This window comes from Pezoporus flaviventris, unplaced genomic scaffold, assembly GCF_033815535.1.
Source record: "Pezoporus flaviventris isolate CSIRO_AGI_PZ_B2104156 unplaced genomic scaffold, CSIRO_AGI_Pfla_v1 ptg000070l, whole genome shotgun sequence".
In the NCBI taxonomy this organism is placed as follows: Eukaryota; Metazoa; Chordata; class Aves; order Psittaciformes; family Psittacidae; genus Pezoporus; species Pezoporus flaviventris.
This window is the reverse complement of record NW_026892618.1, coordinates 2,377,242-2,398,513: the sequence shown is the minus strand read 5'-3', so window position 1 is coordinate 2,398,513 and position 21,272 is coordinate 2,377,242. Positions and strand designations below refer to the sequence as shown.

The following is a 21,272-nucleotide window of genomic DNA, read 5'->3' as shown; positions in this document are numbered from 1 at the left end:
TTCCTCCAGCATACTCACCCAATATATTTCTGTGGGGGATCATGGCACTACAGTTTGCTATTACTGTAAATTGGCACTTTATTTTTGAAAAGCTACAAACCGTTTGTTCATAAAACACTTTGCAGTCATCATTGTTCTACTTGGCAGGTTGCTTGGGGTTTTTCAGATCTAAAATAATTTGATGTTGGCTCAAATTAAATAACTGTGCCTATATGGCATTTTCTTTGTAAACAAGTTAACACAAATATATGATTTCCATGCATATTCATTATGTGCATATAGAAGTCAACCTTCAGATCTACTCCTCCAGTCTTTCTGGCAAACTAGGAATCCTCTTTCCAATAAAAAAATACCCTCTCCCACAAATAACCTATTCCTTAGAAGAAGCTTTTGCCTTTACAGTCTCATTTTTCATTTATTTTATTAGTTTCCATCTCAGATAACTAAATTCTCTTTTATTAGACCTGGGAATTTTTACAATGTGCAAATTGAAATAATGATTGTATCGTAGTACTCTGCAAGTGGTTTTCATTAAGCCTCCAGCTACTATTCCTTGCTCTGTTGGATAACTTTGTGTCAGGGTTACTTCATGCTGGACAGAAATTTGAACAATTTATGTTGAAAAGAATGACTAAAAACCTACTATATAATAACCTTTAAACCACACTGGTTGATAGAGCTTAATTGTATATTCTTGTCTGAATCAAAATACCTCAATTGCTTAAAACTTAATAATCATGCTAAAGAATGGAATGTATTCTGGAGATTCACCCTTTTGAAAATTAAAATTACTACATTCTGCTTACACAGAATTCTGATTCTGTGTAAGCAGATACACAGTGCCAGAAATATATTTACATTTCTGAGATGCTACACTACGACGTTTTGCTTTCTTGTCAACAGAGTGACTAATTTCATGCTCTTGTGCTCAAGTAGGATTTTCTGGTTAATTCTTGGGACTTAAAATAGTTCAGAACCATTTGTGTGGCTTGCTGAAATTTACAGCGTGCTTACATTGTTGATCACCAGACTCATCTTGCTCCTTTGTCATTCTGTATTGCCTGTTGGTAAATGAGTTTGCTAGCATATATTCCCATTGCTGCCAGGGTCACCAGAAGTCTGAATGAATACAGAAAAGAGTCCACTTAATTGCAAAGATTTATAGCTATGCTGTTTTCTTTTCTCCCTTTCCACTCAAACTTGTCTTCCCTGTCTGACATGTATAGAAAAGGGAGAGCTAGTCAAAATCAGCAGCAGACAAGGATCACAGATTTGCAGGGATTCCTTATTTCCACTGCTACTTGTATAGGCAACAGAGAAGCAGTTTTCTAATCCACCCTAGACAGGGTACTGAACCAAAGAAAAATGTTTTGTCAATATAATATCAGCCATCATCAGTCTGCAACAAAGCAGTAAGTTACATGACTGGCAGAAAACCATAACCTATATAACTTCCAGAAAAAACAAGCTGTTTGTTTTGATTGAAGATACCATGCTCTCTAAGGTAGAAGACAGCTGAACTATTATACAATAAACAGATGAGAAAATTTTAAGTCTTGGAAACTCAGAAGCAGAAAGTTACCATTTGAAAATCTGCCTCTGCCTCCCCAAAGAACCTGCTGTTTGAACCAAGTACAATTTCTATGTCAAACTGAAGTCTTTCCCCCCCGTCTTATTTATGGCTCTACTACAGGTTTGGGTAGCAGAAGAATCAATCAATTCCAGCCAACCAGTGAAACAATCTTGGGAACTCTGGGGATTAAAAAACAACCCAAACAGTTTCCGCATTTCTGATTGAACATAGCTATTCTAAAAATCACGATTTACACACTGAAAACTTACCAATGGAGCGATGAATGCAGGTATGCTGGTTATCACTCAGAAAAAAGCCCTCTTTGCACTGACATTCATAGCTGCCCATAGTATTTACACAAATCTGCTGGCATCCTCCATTGTTATCCTGACACTCATCAACATCTAGAAGAGAGAAGGAAAAAGAAATGCAAGGTAATGTACAGACTTGGAATATACTTCTAGAAGAGCAAGGAATCCATGAAAAGGCACACTGTAAATTAAGCGAATGAAAACTACTCAAACCCCATCAGAGTTAATCCAAATTAATCCATCTAATTCTTTTTCTTGCATCCTAGGTTTAAAGTTAACATAAAAAAACAGTGGGGAGGGAAGTCCAGCTAAGACTCCATGCATTCTGAGCCGCAAATTGATTTCCAATGCACAATGAATGTTAACGTCCTAAAAAGGCTGTGACCCCATCTGCCAAGTGTGGTGTTGCACTCTGTCATTCCCACTCCACTTGGAAAGACATACTTCAGGCCTACAGTAATTTCTAGCAGTGGTAGCAGGCAAACACAAAGGGCATTACTGGGTGAAAAGAGTCTTTATAGAGTTCTGGTCTTGAACAGAACAGCATGTTTCAATTACTGGAGTCATAACCCCCTACTTTGTCAGTTTGTTTAATGTTGTTTAATGAAAAGAAGGCTTCTTAAATCTAAATGTTCTATGTCTGTATTGTCATTTTAATAGGCAAATATATAAAACCACAAAGGCAGCATTAGCTACTGGCTGTTTTGAGGGTCCCTGCCTATCCCCCTTCACCCCTCTTTGGCATAAAGTATAAAAAAACTTTTTATGCTGTTGTGTTTAACAGAGACATATACTCCAGTATTGGGAATCCACTGCCAGTGAAAGGTATCTGACCCACATTCAACCTTGTAACTCTCCTGTTTTGCAATAAAAGGTATATCATACCCATTTTCTGTTTTTATTTTGGATAAAAGCGACCTGCCACCTGAAAATTCCATGCTTTCCTTTTTTTTACAGAGATTGCAACCAGTTAGTTATTTCACAGTTTGTGCCAACAAGTCAGTAAATGAGTTGGTATGTGTTTTGCTTTCATTTTCTTTTTGGAGGGTGGGAAAAGCACAACAAAGCTAAATGATCCACAACACTCAAAACCTCAGAAGACCTGGCACAGCTCCTGCGAAACAATTCTCCCAGGACTTTCCACAATACGCTAAGGTAAAACCAAGCTGCTTTTGCCAATACTCTTGCAGGCAAGGCCAGGAATCTCTGAAATACTACAGAAACTCAGCCAGTAACCAATGCAGGAGCGCTGGCTAGTTCTGGCAGCTTGCTCAGCTAAGACTGCTATTGCTGTTTGTGCTGATGTGCTACCTGGCTTCATATGACAGAAATTGTAGCTCTTTTTTCACAGAGAAATAAAGCTCCAGGGTAATTACAGAATTACCGAGGAAAGCAGGCAGCCTCCTCCTGTCTTGAACTACAAGGCAAGTGTGTAGACAATCCTGCTTTTTTATTTACCAGGAAACTAAGCATTATTGCCTCCAAATTTCTGTATCAAAAACCTCCCTGTGCTCAGTTCTTACTCTTTCCAGATTTGAACCTTTTCATAACCCATCAGAGCAGTTTGGAAACACACTGGAAAAAGAGAAGTGAAGACTTTCCTTTCCTACTGCAGTATAAGAAGGAAAGCCATGTAAGACGACTTTGTGAGACCCTTCCTCTGAGAGTCAGCAGGCCTTGCTGTCCTATTAGTGCCATGTTCCTTCAAAACAGCACAGTGGAATACAGATACTCCTCTCTGGAAAATTATTTGAATTGAAGGAAAAAGTCTCAGTTAGTACATGTACAAACCCCAAAATTTCACCACAAAGTACACAGCCTTCTCTGTTTATAGTATCACAAAGTAACTCCAGCCATTGCCTTCCAGCTCTGATGAATAATCTGAAACAAATGCAATGATTTATAAACATTATTTTTCTACTCTTGATAGCAACTGCTGGTGATTTACCACTTCCATAAAGAGAGAGCTCAATTTACCACCAAGCCCCAGATTCATATGCTGAAATAAAAGTTACTACAATTTAAACTCTTTTAAAAGTTTTACTACGAGGAATTTCTTCCAATTGTTTTCAATTACTTGACTCAAAATTATTTTAACATGTATTTATGAACAGAGGGAGTTAAGAAAGGGAGCAGCTGAGATCTACGACTACTACAGCCCTATCTCCATATTACATGCCTTCCAATAAAATTTGGCCTGGTGCTGAAGGCTTAACATTTTCTCTTCTCAGGCCTCAATCCTGGGTCAGGCTTTTTGGAGCGCTTTGTGTTACTGCAGTCTTAAAAGGCAGTATTGCTTATTAACCACCACACCAAGCAATCTATCAGGCACGGGTGCCCAGAAAATATTTACTGAATTATTTACTTGGCAAACTTTCTTTCCAATAAAGTTATTTTATAATCACCCTATTATGAACCCAGTTTAGAGGATGGGGTGAAAAACTCTGCAGTTAGGAGAGAGAACTCCAATGATTCCAATGAGCTTGAGCTTTGGAAGATCTGGCAGAATAATTCCTATCTGATTCTTTTTCAAAGCTCACAAACTAAATAGCTGCCAAAGGGGCTTTTTTTTTCTTTCATTGTTTGTGCAACTCTTGTTCAATGAAGCTCAAGTTACACAGCTGAACATGTAAACATCAGTAATGCCGCATATGTGAGACTGCATTTTGGACCAGTTTTTCTAGAGATTAAGTTCCACATAAACACCCAAATAAGTAGCCAGGTTTTCAGTAAAGCCATTCTGGGTCCAGTTTTGGAGCCATGTCAAACTCAGCTGTTAACTGTTTTGAAAAAATGAGGGTGGATCCTCAATAGCTCTGTTACCACTCCATGTGGCACCTGCTGGAGACCTGTGCCTCAGCACATAACTAGATATAGTCCCTTAGGATGTAAAACCCCTTCACTCAAACATCTACTGTAAACCCCAACTAAACCCATTTTTAAAAACTTTCAAATTTATTGAGCACAAATGCAAAACTTGTTTTATTACTCTACTCTTTATAAAAAGTAAATTTTTCTTTTTCTAGAGCCAACAGAGGTGTCTTTGGCAATCTGTTGCACAAAATCACCTACCACTGGTCATCTTACCCAGGACAAGGGTTGCCTCCCTGAGGACAGCAGCCACAAGACAGCAGGTGCAGTCTCCCTTCCTTTAAACCGGTATATGGAAACTCACATCCATTTCCTAGGCTCCTTATCTGGCAAAAGTTCTTTCATCCAGGTTAGCCTCACAACCTGAAACAGTGTGCTGATTCCTAGAGTACATTATTCACTGCTTATGGGAGAACTGAGCCTCAAAATTCTACTGATGATCCCAGGGTGGAAGCTGGAGCAAGGGCGCAGCAAACCTACACAATCCAAACTCGCAAAAGGATGGAAAAAGGTTCTCACCTGAGCTGAGCTCAGATGGTTATCCCACATGGCTGCTCCAACCCTCATCCTCAAAAGAGGAGGAAAAACTAGGAGAAAGCTAATATATGTCCTTAAGCCATTCTGTGTAACATTCACCAAAGTACTGTTCTGTGGTTACGTTTACCAAAGACAACCCCTGATGGAAGCATTTAGAAATAACTCGGTTTCCACAGCTCTTAACTATTCCTTACCAGTACAAATAAATAGCTAAGGTGACAATCAAAACAAGAGCTAAATTGCTTATACGGAGTTTAGTACAGAGTGACAAACCTATGTTTTCAGGGAGATGAGGACCTGGACTTCAAATTGGCGAGTCATCATCAAGGACAACAAGGAATAAGGGAAATGCCAGCTCAGGGAGAGGCTGGGAAAGGAGAAGTATCTTTCAAAAGAGAAGGAGAGATAAAGGATGCATATATACATACATATATAGATATATCTATATATCAGAAACATTAGGCAAATTAATGCATATCTGAATTTGCGTAAGACCTCTAGCTTTTTGGCCCACTGCCTTCATATAATTAAACTTGTATTCTGCATCTTGGTAAGATGAGATCCTCTAGAGAGCAGTATTGTGGAACAGTATCAAAGGGTATGAAACATTACAGTTGGTAAAGATGGATGTTTTATTTATTAAACAAACAAATGCTTTTAGTTTATCATTTAATTTATCTGATGAACTTTTCAAACTAGCTCCACTGGAATTTCACTCTGATCTGGCTCAGAGCTTCCTGCAGTATTTGGCCTGAAGAAGATATTCTGATTGAGTCCTGTTTGGATACCACTGAGACAGAAAGGTCTGCTAAGGGTATCTGAAACCAAAGCCACAAGCAGGAAGATATAAAAGTGAAAACACTACACAGAGTCAATGTCAAGAACAGTTTGTCCACCGTCCACTTCCTTCCATGAGCTTCCCTTCCTTCCTTCTGACATTTTTCTTTCACGTCAGCTTTTTCATAAGCACTTAATCCCCTTGGAAATCTGAGTCTCATCTTCAAAATCTCCAAAACACTAGGGAGCCACAGTACAATTCACTTATTACAGCATTAAGATTCTTTGGAGACTTCTGAAAACAGGACCTTGACTTATGATCCGAGGAGCTGATCCTGCTAGTTTTTCTCTAATGTAATCTTTGAGAATTTTGGAAGATTTCTCTAAGATGCCTTTTGGACCAGTGCAGAACATAGTGATAAATAGATGATCTACTGATAGCAGTACTGCAGACTGTCCTCAAATGGTAGCAACAATACACCACAGAGCATATCTGGTATTCATAGGAGAAATTATTAGCAACCGGAAACTCAGAGAATCTAAAAGCCTGATTCTGTAATTTTAAAATCATTATATTCTGAAAATGAGGATGAAAGCCTCATTAAAAAAATTTTAAAATTTAAAAAATCACATTCCTGGATTTACTACATAGTTATTCTTACACCAGGAGAACACCTAGTCCAGCATCCTCTCTTCGACACTGCCCTATAGATGATACTCAGGAGAAGACGGTAGAGATGGGACAGAACCACTGCTGGCAGGTTCTTCCAGCTTTCAGCAGTCATGTACCTATTAACCTTCTTAAACCACTTGCTAGTCCATTGTCCTGCTAGATCTTTCCTGTATTGATTTCTCTAATCCCCAATATGACGGAACAGTTATTTCTGCAGTTTAATTAGGAGTTACCTAAAAAAGTCATACTTCTGTTTTATTTCAAACATGCTGCTTCATAGTCTGAATTCCCCCTAATTCCATTACTGTAAGAAACAGCAAATATTCATTTCCTACTTGCCTTTTCTGCATCTTTCTTGATCTTACAGATTCCCCTCATCTATTCTGAGTCCTGAAGTACAGCAATACACAAATATGGTAACTAGAGACAATTTGAATTACCTCAGTGTATCATGTTTAATACATAAAGTCATCATTTCTTAATGACAGCAACATTTAGCACATATTCTTCTCACTTCTTTATTCCATTCCCTCCAAGTACCATAATGCACTATTGGAATGGGTGTCTTAGAAGATCTGATTTCAAGATACCTGTGGAAGCCCAAAGAGTAAATCTGGCATGTAGGAGTGGAGCAAGTGATATCAGATTAGAGGTTGTAGGCAGGTGCTCCTGCTGGAATGGTCATACAAGTAGTGACATGCTGTCAAAGTAGGGAGGGTGATACACTGCATCAGCTGAGGGGGCCATAGAAAAAGGAATCATTGCTAATTGAAATAAAAGCTGAACTTTCTTAGGCCAACTTTATATGAGCATGCAAAGGGAAATATTAGAAGAAAGAGACACCAGTATCTATGTACACAGCATCTGTACCTCTGAAATCAGACCTCACCAAGAATTTAAAGGCAGGGCCCAAATTTTCTACTATTTGCACATAAGGCTAGAATTCTGCTTTTTGTCCCCTTCTTTCAGAAACTGAAAAATCTGGTGAAGAAAAGCAAAAAGAACACCACACCCTTGAATCGAGTAGCTAGTTCATTACCACAGCTGCAGAAATCTTCATTACAGCTCTTGGTAATGAAAGATCCACTTGCAGAAAAAGATCCTACAGCAGTGAATGTTTACTGGAACACGTTAAACACAAAACAAAGCAACAAGAAGAGTGAAAGAATTACCTTTCCCTGAAAAATAAAGAACATTTTACAGAAGAGAAATGGAAAGTGCTAATCACAAGGATGTTACTGAGTGATGAACACTAAAATAACTGTAAAATAATCAAAGCACTGACCCCCAAAACCACTCGTCTCTCACATAGAAGGATACAATATCTAAAATGATGCCCATGGTCTGTTCCTCAGAATCCAGTTTCTTAATAGGCTACAATCACCTATCATCTCCATACCCACCAACTAGGCTTCTTGTTTGTCTACACAGTTATAGATGTGTGCACACTGAAAAAGAATACTTAAAATCTTTTTTTCTGTTGCTATTTTGTGACACACAGTGGAAGTCCTTAAATTTCACACTACACAGTGTAAATGTGGCTGCAACAGTCATCTTTGCTGAATGTAGCATAGGAAATATTCTCTTAATGCAAGGGCTTAATTCTGCTGCATGTGATGCCTGCCCATTTGCTGAGCTGAAGTAAACAGCCCCACAGACATTGCATGAATGTTGCATCTGAGTTCAAGTCTCTTGACGTCACTTGTTTATTCCTTTCTTAAACAACTGGGCACCACTGTCTGTCCTTTTAAGACACCAAAACCCTTTTCACAGCTTTTAGCATTTGCAAAATAAACATCCAAGCCCCTTAATGTGATGTCTTAGTTGTAGCTTCTATCCTCTCGTGTTTGTTTTTTTAGACAGACACATACACATGGTGGCTTCCTTACAACAGTGCCTAATACAACAAAGTTCACAATCAATTCTTTTTTAATACATTATCTGTTTTTCTAACACAGGACTTTAAAACAAATTTATATGAAGTTTATCCTGCTTTGTTTCATCTACAGTGCCACTGTCCAGGTAATGCCAGCAGCCTCCAGCTTGGCATGAGGCTCAGACAGCCACAGCCCCATTAGCAATAAGCTTGCAGTTCCTACTGATGTTTAGCTGTGTATAGGGCTTACCAAACTGCAGTGCTGGATTAACAATCCTCCATAAACTAACAGGAGGGAAGTTAATTACAAATGCAAACAAACAGCAGTCCTGATCAACTGAAGGAAAAATCTGGGACAAACTGAGTAAATTATCAGCCTATTATCATAATGCCCTTAACTCTGTCTTGCCCTTGGGCTTTCTCTGGAGCATCATTAACTGCTGCAGGCTCAAGTGAAGTAATATTCTCTCTCCTTCTTCCAGGATAACTACTGCTTACACCTGCTTCCTTTTACACCTACTTAAAGACACTGCCATGATCAGAAAAATCTAGTTTGGGTTAACTCAAAACTGCTCGTTTGGCTGGCTTTTTTCCTCACAAAAATTACGAAGATTTTGCTGTTTTGTCGAAGTTTTGTCAAACTTGACATACAACCTGACATGAAAAACTAAACAGTATTTTCATCTCCAGTTGATAACATTTTCCAGGCCTATGCAACATGATGCATTTTGTTCCTGAGCTCTGGTAATAAAAGCCATGGAAATGGTTAGATTAATGATTTTCTCTGTTACCTATCAGTAACACAGTTAGGGGACTCCCTAGATTCAAGTGAGGGATTAACCCAAGCAAATTTCTCTTTAGTTAAAATGTTCTTTTGTTAAGATGGTTTGAAAAAGCTTTACCGTGACTCTCATTTCTGCTTCTGACCTACAGCACAATACCATGTGTCACACTGGCCTTATTCATTTAACAAAGTATATTTCAATTGTTTCCAAACATTTCTTTCCATATCCCATGTAGTCTTTTAATTATAAATTTTGCTTAATCCTAAACCTCCCAAATTCTCTAAATAATCATTCTTATAAAGTATGTGAAGTGTCTTTTTAATTAATATTTTAATTAATGAGTTGTTATTACTATTTAGACATAACCTACAGTCATCACAAAGTCATATTAAAATACGCTACTAACAACTGTCCATGTTCCTTCCTGCCCCTCTTTTACGCAAAACTACATCTTGTCCTCTGATACAATTCCAGTAAGGAATGTGTACACAGGCAATATTTTGAGATACTTGAGAAAGATCTGTATTGAAGTCTGCAGAAGGCAATGGAAGGACTAAAAATAATCTTCCATTTTAGTTTTGTAGTTTGATTCAAACTTTTAAGTCTGCACATTGCACACGTAAATTGAAAGGATAATGTCAAGATGCAGAAATTCATGCAAAGTATTACCAAAAGCAAGGCACTACAGAAAGCTGAGACCCTGGAATCTACTTAACCAGGAAATTCACTAGCAAACTTTTATCTGGTACCCATCCATACTAGAAAAGAGTTTCATTTTATTTTCTAATACAGTAAGCAACTATGCAGCAGCTATTCTTTTCAATGACTATTTGACTGTATAAATCATAATGTTCATCATAAATCAGTATTACCAAGAATCAATTGTGTTCTAAGCACAGTATGATGACAGTGACTACATTTGAAACTGGATGATTTCGCCACTCTCCACATTGTCTGATGTCTTTGTGTAATCCATATAAATTCAGTGGTTTAAATGGATGTATGTAATTTCTAGGATAGACAAAGACATCATTCCATGAGGAAAGGTGTGAATGTCATCATATACATCTGACTGGTAAACACAACTATTATATGCTGAAATCCTGCACCCTCTGGTGAAAACACATTCTCCCTTGTTTTAAGTAAGCGCTAAACTCAGTGTGGCTCTCTATAACATTTGATGATGTTATAGTTTTTCTCTTCAGATATTCACCAAAATGGATCACACTGGCTTAGAAACTTGCTATTATGAAAAGTTTAAATAAAGCAGCTAAGGATGCATAATAAATAATGCAGAATAAAACACTGACTTTGCTGAACTGATATGGCTAATATCTACAGCCAGATGAGACCAAATAAGAGCATCCATATGGGATTTAACTGATTTAACTTATACATACTAACTTCACACTCTAAGCTAATTATTCTTTACTTTCCCAAGTGTTCTATGTAGAGAAATATTTACTGTGATTGATTACCTCCTCCAGGGAGTAAGTATTTAAAAAAATAAAAAGACCCAGACAACAAGATGACTTGCAGAAACAAGAGACTGAGATTGATGCTGCTGTCACATAGCCCCCAGCTTCTTAATTTATTATGACAGTCTGAGAATCTAACTTCACAGTTGACAGCGACCAAGATTTACTCTACACTCTTGATTATTTCCCCATACCTAACAAAAAACATTAGGACTATGCTGATTTAAACCCTCTCTTGTTCTGGTACTTTTTAGATCACACTGGCTTAAGAAAGCAAACATAGGGCAAACTGACATGTAAAGAAAGTTATCTCTCACGTAACTCAGAAGATTAATGTGGGGTTACCAAACATTAGGGTACTTTTGAAGGGGAAAACTTTCAGATACAGAAATAGAAAAAGCAGAATAAGAAAAGCAGTGTGCTCAGAACCCAGCTTCAGAGACAGCTGGATATCAGAGGACTTTCCATCAATCAAAATGAGAATTCCATATTATTGTTGGATTTCCAGAGTGAAGGTGGGCATATTTTCAAAATCAGTCTCCAGTTTATGGCTCCAAACTTCTGATAGCAACAGTCTTATTTTCAAAGGTGTTAACTGAAGTCTATGGGACTGTACTCGTGAAAAAACAGGGAGCAGTTAGCTACAGTAAAGAGATGCTTTAGGATAGTGGCAGTCACATACACAAACCACCTATTTATTTCTCTCTAATGACACCAAGGTGAATACAGATACATGGTTTATAAGCAGACATTTACACTCCATCAGCTGAAGCACAGACTACAACCTTTAAAGCGATTCTTGAGGGCTTCATCAGCTTTATAGAAATGTAGGGTCTGACTTCTTGTTTGTTAAATGTTTTTCAGATTTGTGTGCAAACACCATGATAATGATTCTCATCTGCCCATCATGGAATCTGTCATGAAAAAAGGAGGCAGCTCAGAGTCTGGAAATTTCTACAGGTGCCATAAAATTAAATCCGAAGTTAAGGAGAGGAAGATGATCTGAATTAACACATTACAATCCCATCTTGAAAGAGTGATTTAACTTATTTCTACAATTGTCTACCACTTGCACTGCAAACTCACAAGATGAGGGCAACCAAGTAACAAAAGTAAACACAGGCACCCGGAAGTTATACGTAAACTTCTACGGAAGTCTGTAGAACATTTACTTATCATCCTAGCTATTCATGTTTCCTCAGCACCAACTCATCAGTTAGCGGAAGGCTACAGTGAAATAGTAGTACATGTTACAAAATCTGATGCATGCCACTGCACCACAAAGACTGGATACTTTAAATTGCTGTGATGAATCACAGCTGTTATCATTAATCTAATGTACAGGCCAAGCAAGACTGATAGAAGATCTGAAACCAGTAATGTAGTAAAAATCAGTCTGCTGAAGAAACCTATCGGAATGGTAGAATAGAATGATAGACTGTAACTTTCTATTTCATTTAGGCTTGTATCTGAAAAACAAAGAACTTTAAAAAACGCACTCAAGTTTTTCATTGTGAAAGAAAGCATTCATCACTAAAATTCAGTTGTCCATGCAATTTGCAGTCTGGTTTTTTTTTTTGTGTATGCACCCACTGCAGCTTGTCTCAGGGAGGTTTGGTAGCTTAACATCTGTGCTCCTATTTGCGGGGTTCCTCTAATCACAAGGCTCTTACTACACAGATATACAGAACACATAAAAAGTTTAAAACATACAGATACATCTATTGTTAAAACCTGCATTTCAACACTTTCTATCCTATCTGTAAATATATATTAAATAGTGCCCAATTTCCCTTCTTGTGCCTCGTCCCTTCACATTTAGAGCAGATCCCTGCTACTCAACCACTGAGCCCTGATTTGGGAGTCTGGCTGCCTTCTCTTAAACCAACTACCAAGTCCTGAAGTTCTGCTCAAGCAAAACTTTCACTAGAATCATTGGAAATGAGCAAGAACTTCCAAGATCTAGATTAATAATTTTTCTCTACAAAAATACCATAACTTTACATGTGTTTTAATAAAATTGAAGAATTATGAAAAGGCTATTGGGTGTATTCAACCCTCCTCCACCTGCAAAGGAGCTTAAGATTAGCAACCATGAAAATCTGGAAGAGAATTTATGACTGATCATATTATTAGAGGCCCAGGTAATGTGCTAGAAGAGGACAATACTTAACCATTGGCTCACCTAATAGTTTCCTGGGATTAGGAAAAAAAGGGCAAGACAAACTGGAAGGCCACAAAGAAAATGGACCATTTTTCACAGCTTTACTTTCAAATATTTGTTTTTATGAAACTAAAACCAACTTTCCAGGAGATGTGTAGTTTTATATTAAAAAATATTCATATTAAAACAAAATCTATTTGAACTGTTGGGAAACATGAAGAAAAATAAACATCAGTTAGATGCATTTTTCTGGAGTTCAAGCAAGCAGCACATTGTGCACAGCTGTCTGGAGAAGAATTAAAATAAAGCTAAATTAAAAGGAAGACATTGGTCTTTTTAATCATACCAGTGATTATGCAATCCTAAATGAGTTATATACCACTTCTTGACATATTACATCTGGGACCTGTAGAAATGATTTCTCACACACTTGCAACTCTCCTCCCACTTCATTTTCACAGGCAGAACAGGCCATAATCCCCCATCCTAGTATATACAGTGTCACAAACAGAAGGGTAGGAATAGGTTTACTTTGGGTTCTAACTGCTTGGGTTCTGTTTTGTGTTTGTTTTGAAAGAAAAACATAGAACACTGGAAAATTCACTGAAAGTGGATGAATGATATGATGTAATACACATACACGTGTGTATAAATCTGTTCTTTTCATCATCTGCATCAGATTGTAGGCTACTACTACCCAGTCTGGAATTAAGCCTACATGTCAGGGTTAAAACCTCTCCTCTCTTAAAATCATAGAAGGATTAAGGTTTAAAGGACCTTAAGATCATCTAATTCCAACCCCCCTGCCATGGGCAGAGATTCCTCACCCTAGACCATGCTGCCCAAGGCTCTGTCCAGCCTGGCCTTGAACACTGCCAGGGATGGAGCATTCACAACTTCCTTGGGCAACCTGCTCCAGTGCCTCACCACTCTCACAGTAAAGAACTTCTTCCTTATATCTAACCTGAACTTCCCCTGATTTAAGTTGAAACCCTGGGATTTAAAGCCTGGGATTGCTCCAACCCAGGTGTAGGACGTTGCACTTGGCACGGTTAAACTTCATCAGGCTGGCATCAGCTCACAAGCATGTCAAGATCCCTCTGGATAGCATTCCTTCCCTCCAGTGTATCAACCAAATCACGCAGCTTACTGTCATCAGCAAACTTGCCAAGGGCACACTCAATCCCACTGTCCATGTCACCAACAAAGATGTTGAACAGGATCAGTCCCAACACCAACCCCTGCGGGCCAGCACTCGTTACTGGTCTCCAGCTGGACATTGAGCCATTGACCACAACTGTGTGCAGCCATCGAGCCAATTCCTTACCCACTGAGTGGTCCATTCATCAAATTTATGTCTCTCTAGTTTAGAGACAAGGATGTCATGCAGGAAAAAAAGAAAATAAACCAACAGATTTTTGAAGGAGCACTGGAAGACAGTAACTTGGGTTCATATCCTAACCACAGACTTCAGAAGAAAAGAAATTGTGCCTCATTTTTATATTGACTTGGGATCCCAAAGCAAATTTTATAACAGGCAGATGTTACTTCAAGGCTTGTGACCATCTGATCCTTGTTTGTCTCAGAAATTTCTCCTTTAGTTGCAGACTCACAAATGCCCTATTGCAATTGTTGCTCTGCTCCACCTACCAGAGCTGAAAGACTAGTACCACTCCTGGAGCAAGTTCAGCTGCTTCATGGAAAGTTCCATGCCTCCTTTCCCACAGGGACTTCCATGTGACTTAAGTCGCTTTGTCAAGAAATGCAAAAGAGCATCTGAGAACAGACAAAACAGCAATGCCTCTTTTTCAGGCTGGAAAATCAGGCCTTCAGGCCAAAGCACACCTTCAAGATTATGACATAACCAGGACTTTGCTATTCAATTCTTTGCTACAGAATTAACAGCTAACACTGTGCTTGCATTTTTATCTGCACATTCAGCTCTTGCAGATTGCTCCATGGAATCTATAATGCACACTAGTAATTGCATTTCTGGCTTGATTTATAATCAGAAGTTCATTCTGCTTCCCATGACTTTCTTCAATCAGACACAGGATCAACTGCTGAAGAACCATAAACTATACTGCATCATCAAAACCTACTTCTACAGTTATTTTCAGGAGGTCTGACATACAAAAGAATTAGCTGAGATATCATAATATAGATGTCAGTGACATCAGGACAGTGAGAAGAGCATGCAGCAAGCTCACTGCCCTGGACTTCAAAAGAGCAGACTTTGGCCTCTTCAGGAACCTGCTTAGTAAGGTTCTATGGGATATAGCCCTAGAGGGCAGGGCAGCCCAAGACTGTTGGTTGATATTCAAGGATCACCTGTGTATATATCACCTGTGTGTATATCACCTGAATATAGCTCAGGAGTATTGCGTTGCAACTAGAAGGAAGTGCAGCAGGAGGGCCAGGAGACCTCCTTGGATGGGTAAGGAGCTGCTGAGGAAAATTCGAGTGAAAAAAAGAGGCTTATAAAAGGTGGAAGCAAGGACAGGCGGCCTGGGAGGAATACAGGGATGTTGGCCGGGAAGCTAGGGACCAGGTTAGGAAAACTAAGGCCCGGTTAGAATTAAACTTAGCTAGGGATGTGAAAGATAACAGGAAGGGATTCTATAGGTACATTGCAAATAAAAGACAGACTAGGGACAACGTGGGCCCTCTCTGGGAGCTATCAGGAGAACTGGCTACCCTGGATTTGGAGAAGGCTGAGGTTCTTAATGACTTCTTTGCCTCAGTCTTCATTGGCAAATGCTCTGACCACACCACCTAAGTCTTGGAAGGCAGACGCAGGAACTGTGAGAACGAAGACCTTAGGCCCTCTGTAGGAGAGGATCTGGTTTGAGACAATCTTAAGAACCTGAACGTACACAAGTCCATGGGACCTGATGAAATCCATCCACAGGTCCTGAAGGAGCTGGCAAATGAAGTTGCGAAGCCAGTGGCCATCATATTTGAAAAATTATGGCAGTCAGGTGAAGTTTCCGATGACCAGAAAAAGGGAAATATAACCCCCATTTTCAGGAAGAGGGAAATGGATGACCCGGGGAATTACAGACCAGTCAGTTTCACCTCTGTGCCTGGCAAAATCTTGGAGCACATTCTCCTGGAAGGCATGCTAAGGCACATGAAAAACAACAAGGTGCTTGGTGACAGCCAGCATGGCTTCACTTAGGGGAAGTCCTGCCTGACCAATTTGGTGGCCTTCTATGATGGGGCTACGGAACTGATGGACAGGGGTAGAGCAGTTGATGCCATCTGCCTGGACTTGTGCAAAGCATTCGACACTGTCCCACACGACATCCTTGTCTCTAAATTGGAGAGACATCAATTTGATAGATGGACCACTCGGTGGATAAAGAACTGGATGGATGGCTGCACACAAAGAGTTGTGGTCAATGGCTCAACGTCCGGCTGGAGACCAGTAACAAGTGGTGTCCCTGAGGGATCGGTGTTGGGACTGATCCTGTTCAACATCTTTGTCGCTGACATAGACTGTGGGATTGATGCACCCTCAGCAAGTTTGACAATGACACCAAGCTGTGCGGTTCGGTTGATATGCGGGAGGGAAGGAATGCTATCCAGGGGGACCTCGATACACTCGTGAGGTGGGCTGATGCCAGCCTGATGAAGTTTAACCGTGCCAAGTGCAAGGTCCTACACCTGGGTCAGAGCAATCCCAGGCACAGGTACAGGTTGGGCAGAGAAGAGATTCAGAGCAGCCCTGCAGAGAAGGACCTGCGGGGGCTGGTCGATGAGAAAATGAACATGAGCCAGCAGTGTCCGCTCACAGCCCAGAAAGCCAACCATATCCTGGGCTGCATCAAAAGGAGTGTGACCAGCAGGTCATAGGAGGTGATCCTGCCCCTCTACTCTGCTCTTGTGAGACCTCACCTGGAGTATTGTGTGCAGTTCTGGTGTCCTCAACATAAAAAGGACATGGAACTGTTGGAACAAGTCCAGAGGAGGGCCACAAGGATGATCAGGGGACTGGAGCACCTCCCATATGAAGACAGGCTGAGAAAGCTCGGACTGTTCAGCCTGGAGAAGAGGAAGGCTGAGTGGAGACCTCATAGCAGCCGTTCAGTATCTGAAGGGGGGCTATAAGAATGCTGGGGAGGGGCTCTTCATTAGGGACCGTAGTGACAGAACAAGGGGTAATGGGTTAAAACTTAAACAGAGGAAGTTTAGATTGGATATAAGGAAGAAGTTCTTTACTGTAAGGGTGGTGAGGCACTGGAATGGGTTGCCCAGGGAGGTTGTGAGTGCTCCATCCCTGGCAGTGTTCAAGGCCAGGCTGGATAGAGCCTATAGTGACATGGTCTAATGTGTGAGGTGTCCCTGCCCATGGCAGGGGGGTTGGATTTTAAGGTCCTTTCTAACCCCTAACTATTCTATGATTCTATGTCCAAATTTAGTAATTGTTATTTTTTTCTAAGAGAAACCAAAGTTACACTGAATATTTGAAATATGAATATGTAAGCAGGGATTCAGAAGGGTAAGGGATTCTATTCTTGGCTATGTTGCATACATCCAGATAGTCTGTGTGACGACTGAGAAGTAACTTAATCTGTTTGCCCCAATTACCCATCTATAAACCAATGAAAATTATGCTTTGTTTCCTTACAGTATTTTTGAGGGCAAATCTATTAGTATTTACAAGGTGTTCATGTATGTTTCTATATCACAGTAACTGATATGACAGAAAAGCCTATAAATAAAATAGCTACATCTCTGAATACATTATGATAAATCTTTTGTCCAGGTTTCTTTGTATCTTTTTTGACGATTTCTAAGAAGGGTTTACAACTTCCTTGAGCACACTTATTATTTATAGAAATTATGAAGAGCAGAGGACTTCATGAAACCCATGTTAATCTTCAGAAGAAAGAAGAGTTAAGATGAGTGCAACCTGAAAGCAAGAAGTGTTTTTGCAAAACAAAGCAATTCTTACTCCCTATTCAAAAGGGACAATCACAAATCAGAGCTAAAAAGCAAATAAAAAGAAACCCACACAAAACAGAGATGAGTGGCACTTCATAGCTATTCATAATTATATCTGAATAGATAAGCAAAAGAAAATCATCAGTCCATGCAATATCATTCTTTAACCCAAAATATTTTTCACACCAGATTTGGTTTGACAAACCAACCAATGAATTGTGTACATTTTTAGAAAGAATTCCCTAACTGTATGTGTATAAAAGTCTGCCTCCGGGAAAAAAAGGATAAAAGAGCAGAATTACATGGTTTTCTCAAGTAAGAACCAATGACAACCAGCTTTTCTTACTACATATTTTTCTTGTGCACTCTTAATTCCTCTTTTTTCCACATTCTGATCAGAGATAGGTGAATTACAAAAGACCTGGAACAGCTGGAGTATCAGCTATTATGTGAGTCTTTTGGAAAGGAAATTTTGTGAAGTAGGGCACGCTGCTTTCTCATCTGAATAGTTACGGCACCCTTTTCCACCTTCTATTGGCGGATGCTGAATAAATTTGTAAGACATAGTCAGGAATACCAGCAAGAGCTGCTTTCACCAAGATTTCTAGCAAGCTTTTCCTGGGTGAATCCCAAGGTTAGTAATCCATGATAAGCTTCAGAACTCTCTTTGCTGGTGACAAATCAGACCAACACAGCCCATAATACAGTCCCAGGAAGCTTACATTTTTATACAGTAGGAGAGAGATTAATGGAAGATAATAGTACTCCACATGAGAGTCCTTCAGGAGAAGTGAAAAATAATTCAACACTCTTTCTGACTTTCCCAAGTGGAGAAAGCAAATACTGCTGCACTACCTCATTCACTTCTGCAGGGATATAAAACAAAACAGTAAAAGTGTAATTCTTCACAGAAGCCTTTTTTAATTATTATTTGATGAGTATTGTATCTTCTTTTTCATCTTCTCTAGAAGAAAACTATACTTTTCTTGCATTCTTCTGGCGTTAGCCATGTTAGACTTTATGATCCTTTGGGTCACTTCCAATTCAAGATATTCTGTGTTTCTATGTTTTCTAGATCACTCACTGTTCTCATTGCTCTCTTTTGACTTAATCCAAGTGTAATGCCCTAAACTGCAGTCCTCCACTAGCTGAAGACTCACTGCTGCTGAAAGAGCAGGGAGTTTCTTTCCATATGCCAATTCTTACCCCAAAGCCTATCTCCCCCTTGAAACTAAACTAAAACCCCCAGGAAATTCTCTTTTACCCTCCTGGGTACATTCTGGAGTGACCATAGTGGCAACCACGCCAAGCTTCCCTGAAATTCTCACTGAATAGGAGGACAAATTCTCCAGCCTTCTCTCTGGTATCCCTATCCATCACATCACATCTCACTCTGTGTACACCCAGGCTTACAACTCCAGGCTCAATCTACCTTCTCTGTTCTCTGTCCTACTGAAAACCTCCAAGAGAACATGAAGACATAGTACAAGGATACCCAACTGCCAAAAAGGCCTTAAATCAATAATGCACTTATACATATGCAAAAGTTCAGTCTTCTTACTTTAAATGACATGCTGGGTAAGAGCAGGGAGCATGTTTTGAATCACCAGTTTTAAAGTCTTATCCATTGACACTCTGTAGTATGGATTCACAGATTTTACCAGATACCTGAATAGATACTCTGATTTACTATAAATGAGATGGGTAAAGCATTCAGCACTAACAGGAACCATGCCATAATCTCTCCTAAAGATAAGAGAGAACAGAAATGTATAGCATGCTTCAAAATGTGAAAGACACAAAGAAGGAAAAAACAATTTATTAGTAGTATCATGGAGAAAAAAATGAAAACAGAAAAGAACATCTGGATCAGTGAGCTAAGTGCTTATTAAAAAGAAACGCCAGACTGGTATTTTGTATGTGAGAGAGGAAAACATATTTCATGACTGGTTTCAAACGAAGGATAAAGAAAACCTATTGCATGAGACCAAATATTAGTCTTGCAGTCACTGAGCAGAATTTAGAGCAATTTTGAAAAAGAAATAGTGCTATTTCAAGCGATTACAGTGCTAAAATATATTATTTTTAGCCAGACAAGGATCTCATAATAGTTTGAATTCCCTGTGGTATCATTTCACATTATATTTGAAAAATTTCTCAATAAAAATGACAAATATAGAGCAAGTTGAGTTCCCCTGAGGATAGTTTTGGACATTTTCCAGTACAAATTTTAACTATCAATTCTTAACCAAACACCTTCTCCCAACAAATAAATAAATAACAAATTTCACCTGATTAGAAAGAAAGAAATGTTGAAACAAGAACGCAGGAAAAAAACCAACCTGTCGACTGCTGCTGATCTAGTTAGTCATGAATACTCAAAATTTGCTACTTATAATGAAGATTTTAATCATCTTGCTATGGTGATATTATTAGAAAGACATCCAGTGAAGATTTAAGAAGTAATATAAACCCTGACAAGATATCCTTGTTTCAGAAAGGATAGAGTTAATTTTCTTCCTAGAGATGGTTCAAGATTTTGCACAGACTACAGTCAAATGTAGATGCAATCCCGATAGAACAGTCTTGTCAATTACAACTTGTTTCTTAGATGTCCTACAGGACTACCAGTGAACTACAATGGGGTCCCATCCCTAGGCCTTCTATCTAAAATCATTAAAGATTTCTAGTGATGTGTATGTGACAAAATGCAGTCTAAGTCACTGAGAGAGCAATTAAGCTGTCTAAACACTGGTGTCAGATGCCATTTTAGATTCCTAATATTAAGTCTATCTAGCATCCATCTCACTCCAGCTCTACTCCTGTAGTTCTCTGGACTCGATGATCCTTACGGGTACCTTTCAACTTGAGATATTCTATGATTCTGTAACCTCAGAATCACATCTACCAGCTCCAGGGTGTTCTCAGTGTCACGAGGCTCCTATGTTTAGGCAATCAAATTGTCCCCTAAGAGTTCTTGCTCTGTGGCTCCCTATGTCCTAACAAAATGGACCCAACAGTAGTGCCTGGAAGGCCAAAGAATGAGGGAGAAGTAGGAATAGCGTAGTCTGATATTGGGCCACCCCTAGCAAGTCTTCTGTCCATGAACATACACATCCACAGTGCTATTTGAGAAGGAGGTTCAGGCAGATTTTTCAAACCGACCTGCCCCAAGTTTTATAGGCTCATCTACAAATTCCATGGAAATGACATAATTCTATCCAAGATCTACTACAGCCTTACTTAACGTGAACACGAGTATAATTTCAGCATGCTA

The 21,272-nt window shown here is 39.3% G+C and overlaps 1 protein-coding gene across 5 annotated transcripts in view; it reads right to left on the bottom strand.

The window, feature by feature from the left end:
* SCUBE1 (signal peptide, CUB domain and EGF like domain containing 1) overlaps positions 1–21,272 on the bottom strand; it is a 206,996-nt gene that overhangs the window by 150,086 nt on the left and 35,638 nt on the right. For all 5 annotated transcript variants that reach the window (XM_061472074.1, XM_061472077.1, XM_061472075.1 and 2 more), the window contains one exon: positions 1,843–1,977. In XM_061472074.1, the coding sequence (XP_061328058.1) occupies positions 1,843–1,977 (135 nt within the window). The remainder of the gene's footprint in view (positions 1–1,842; positions 1,978–21,272) is intronic.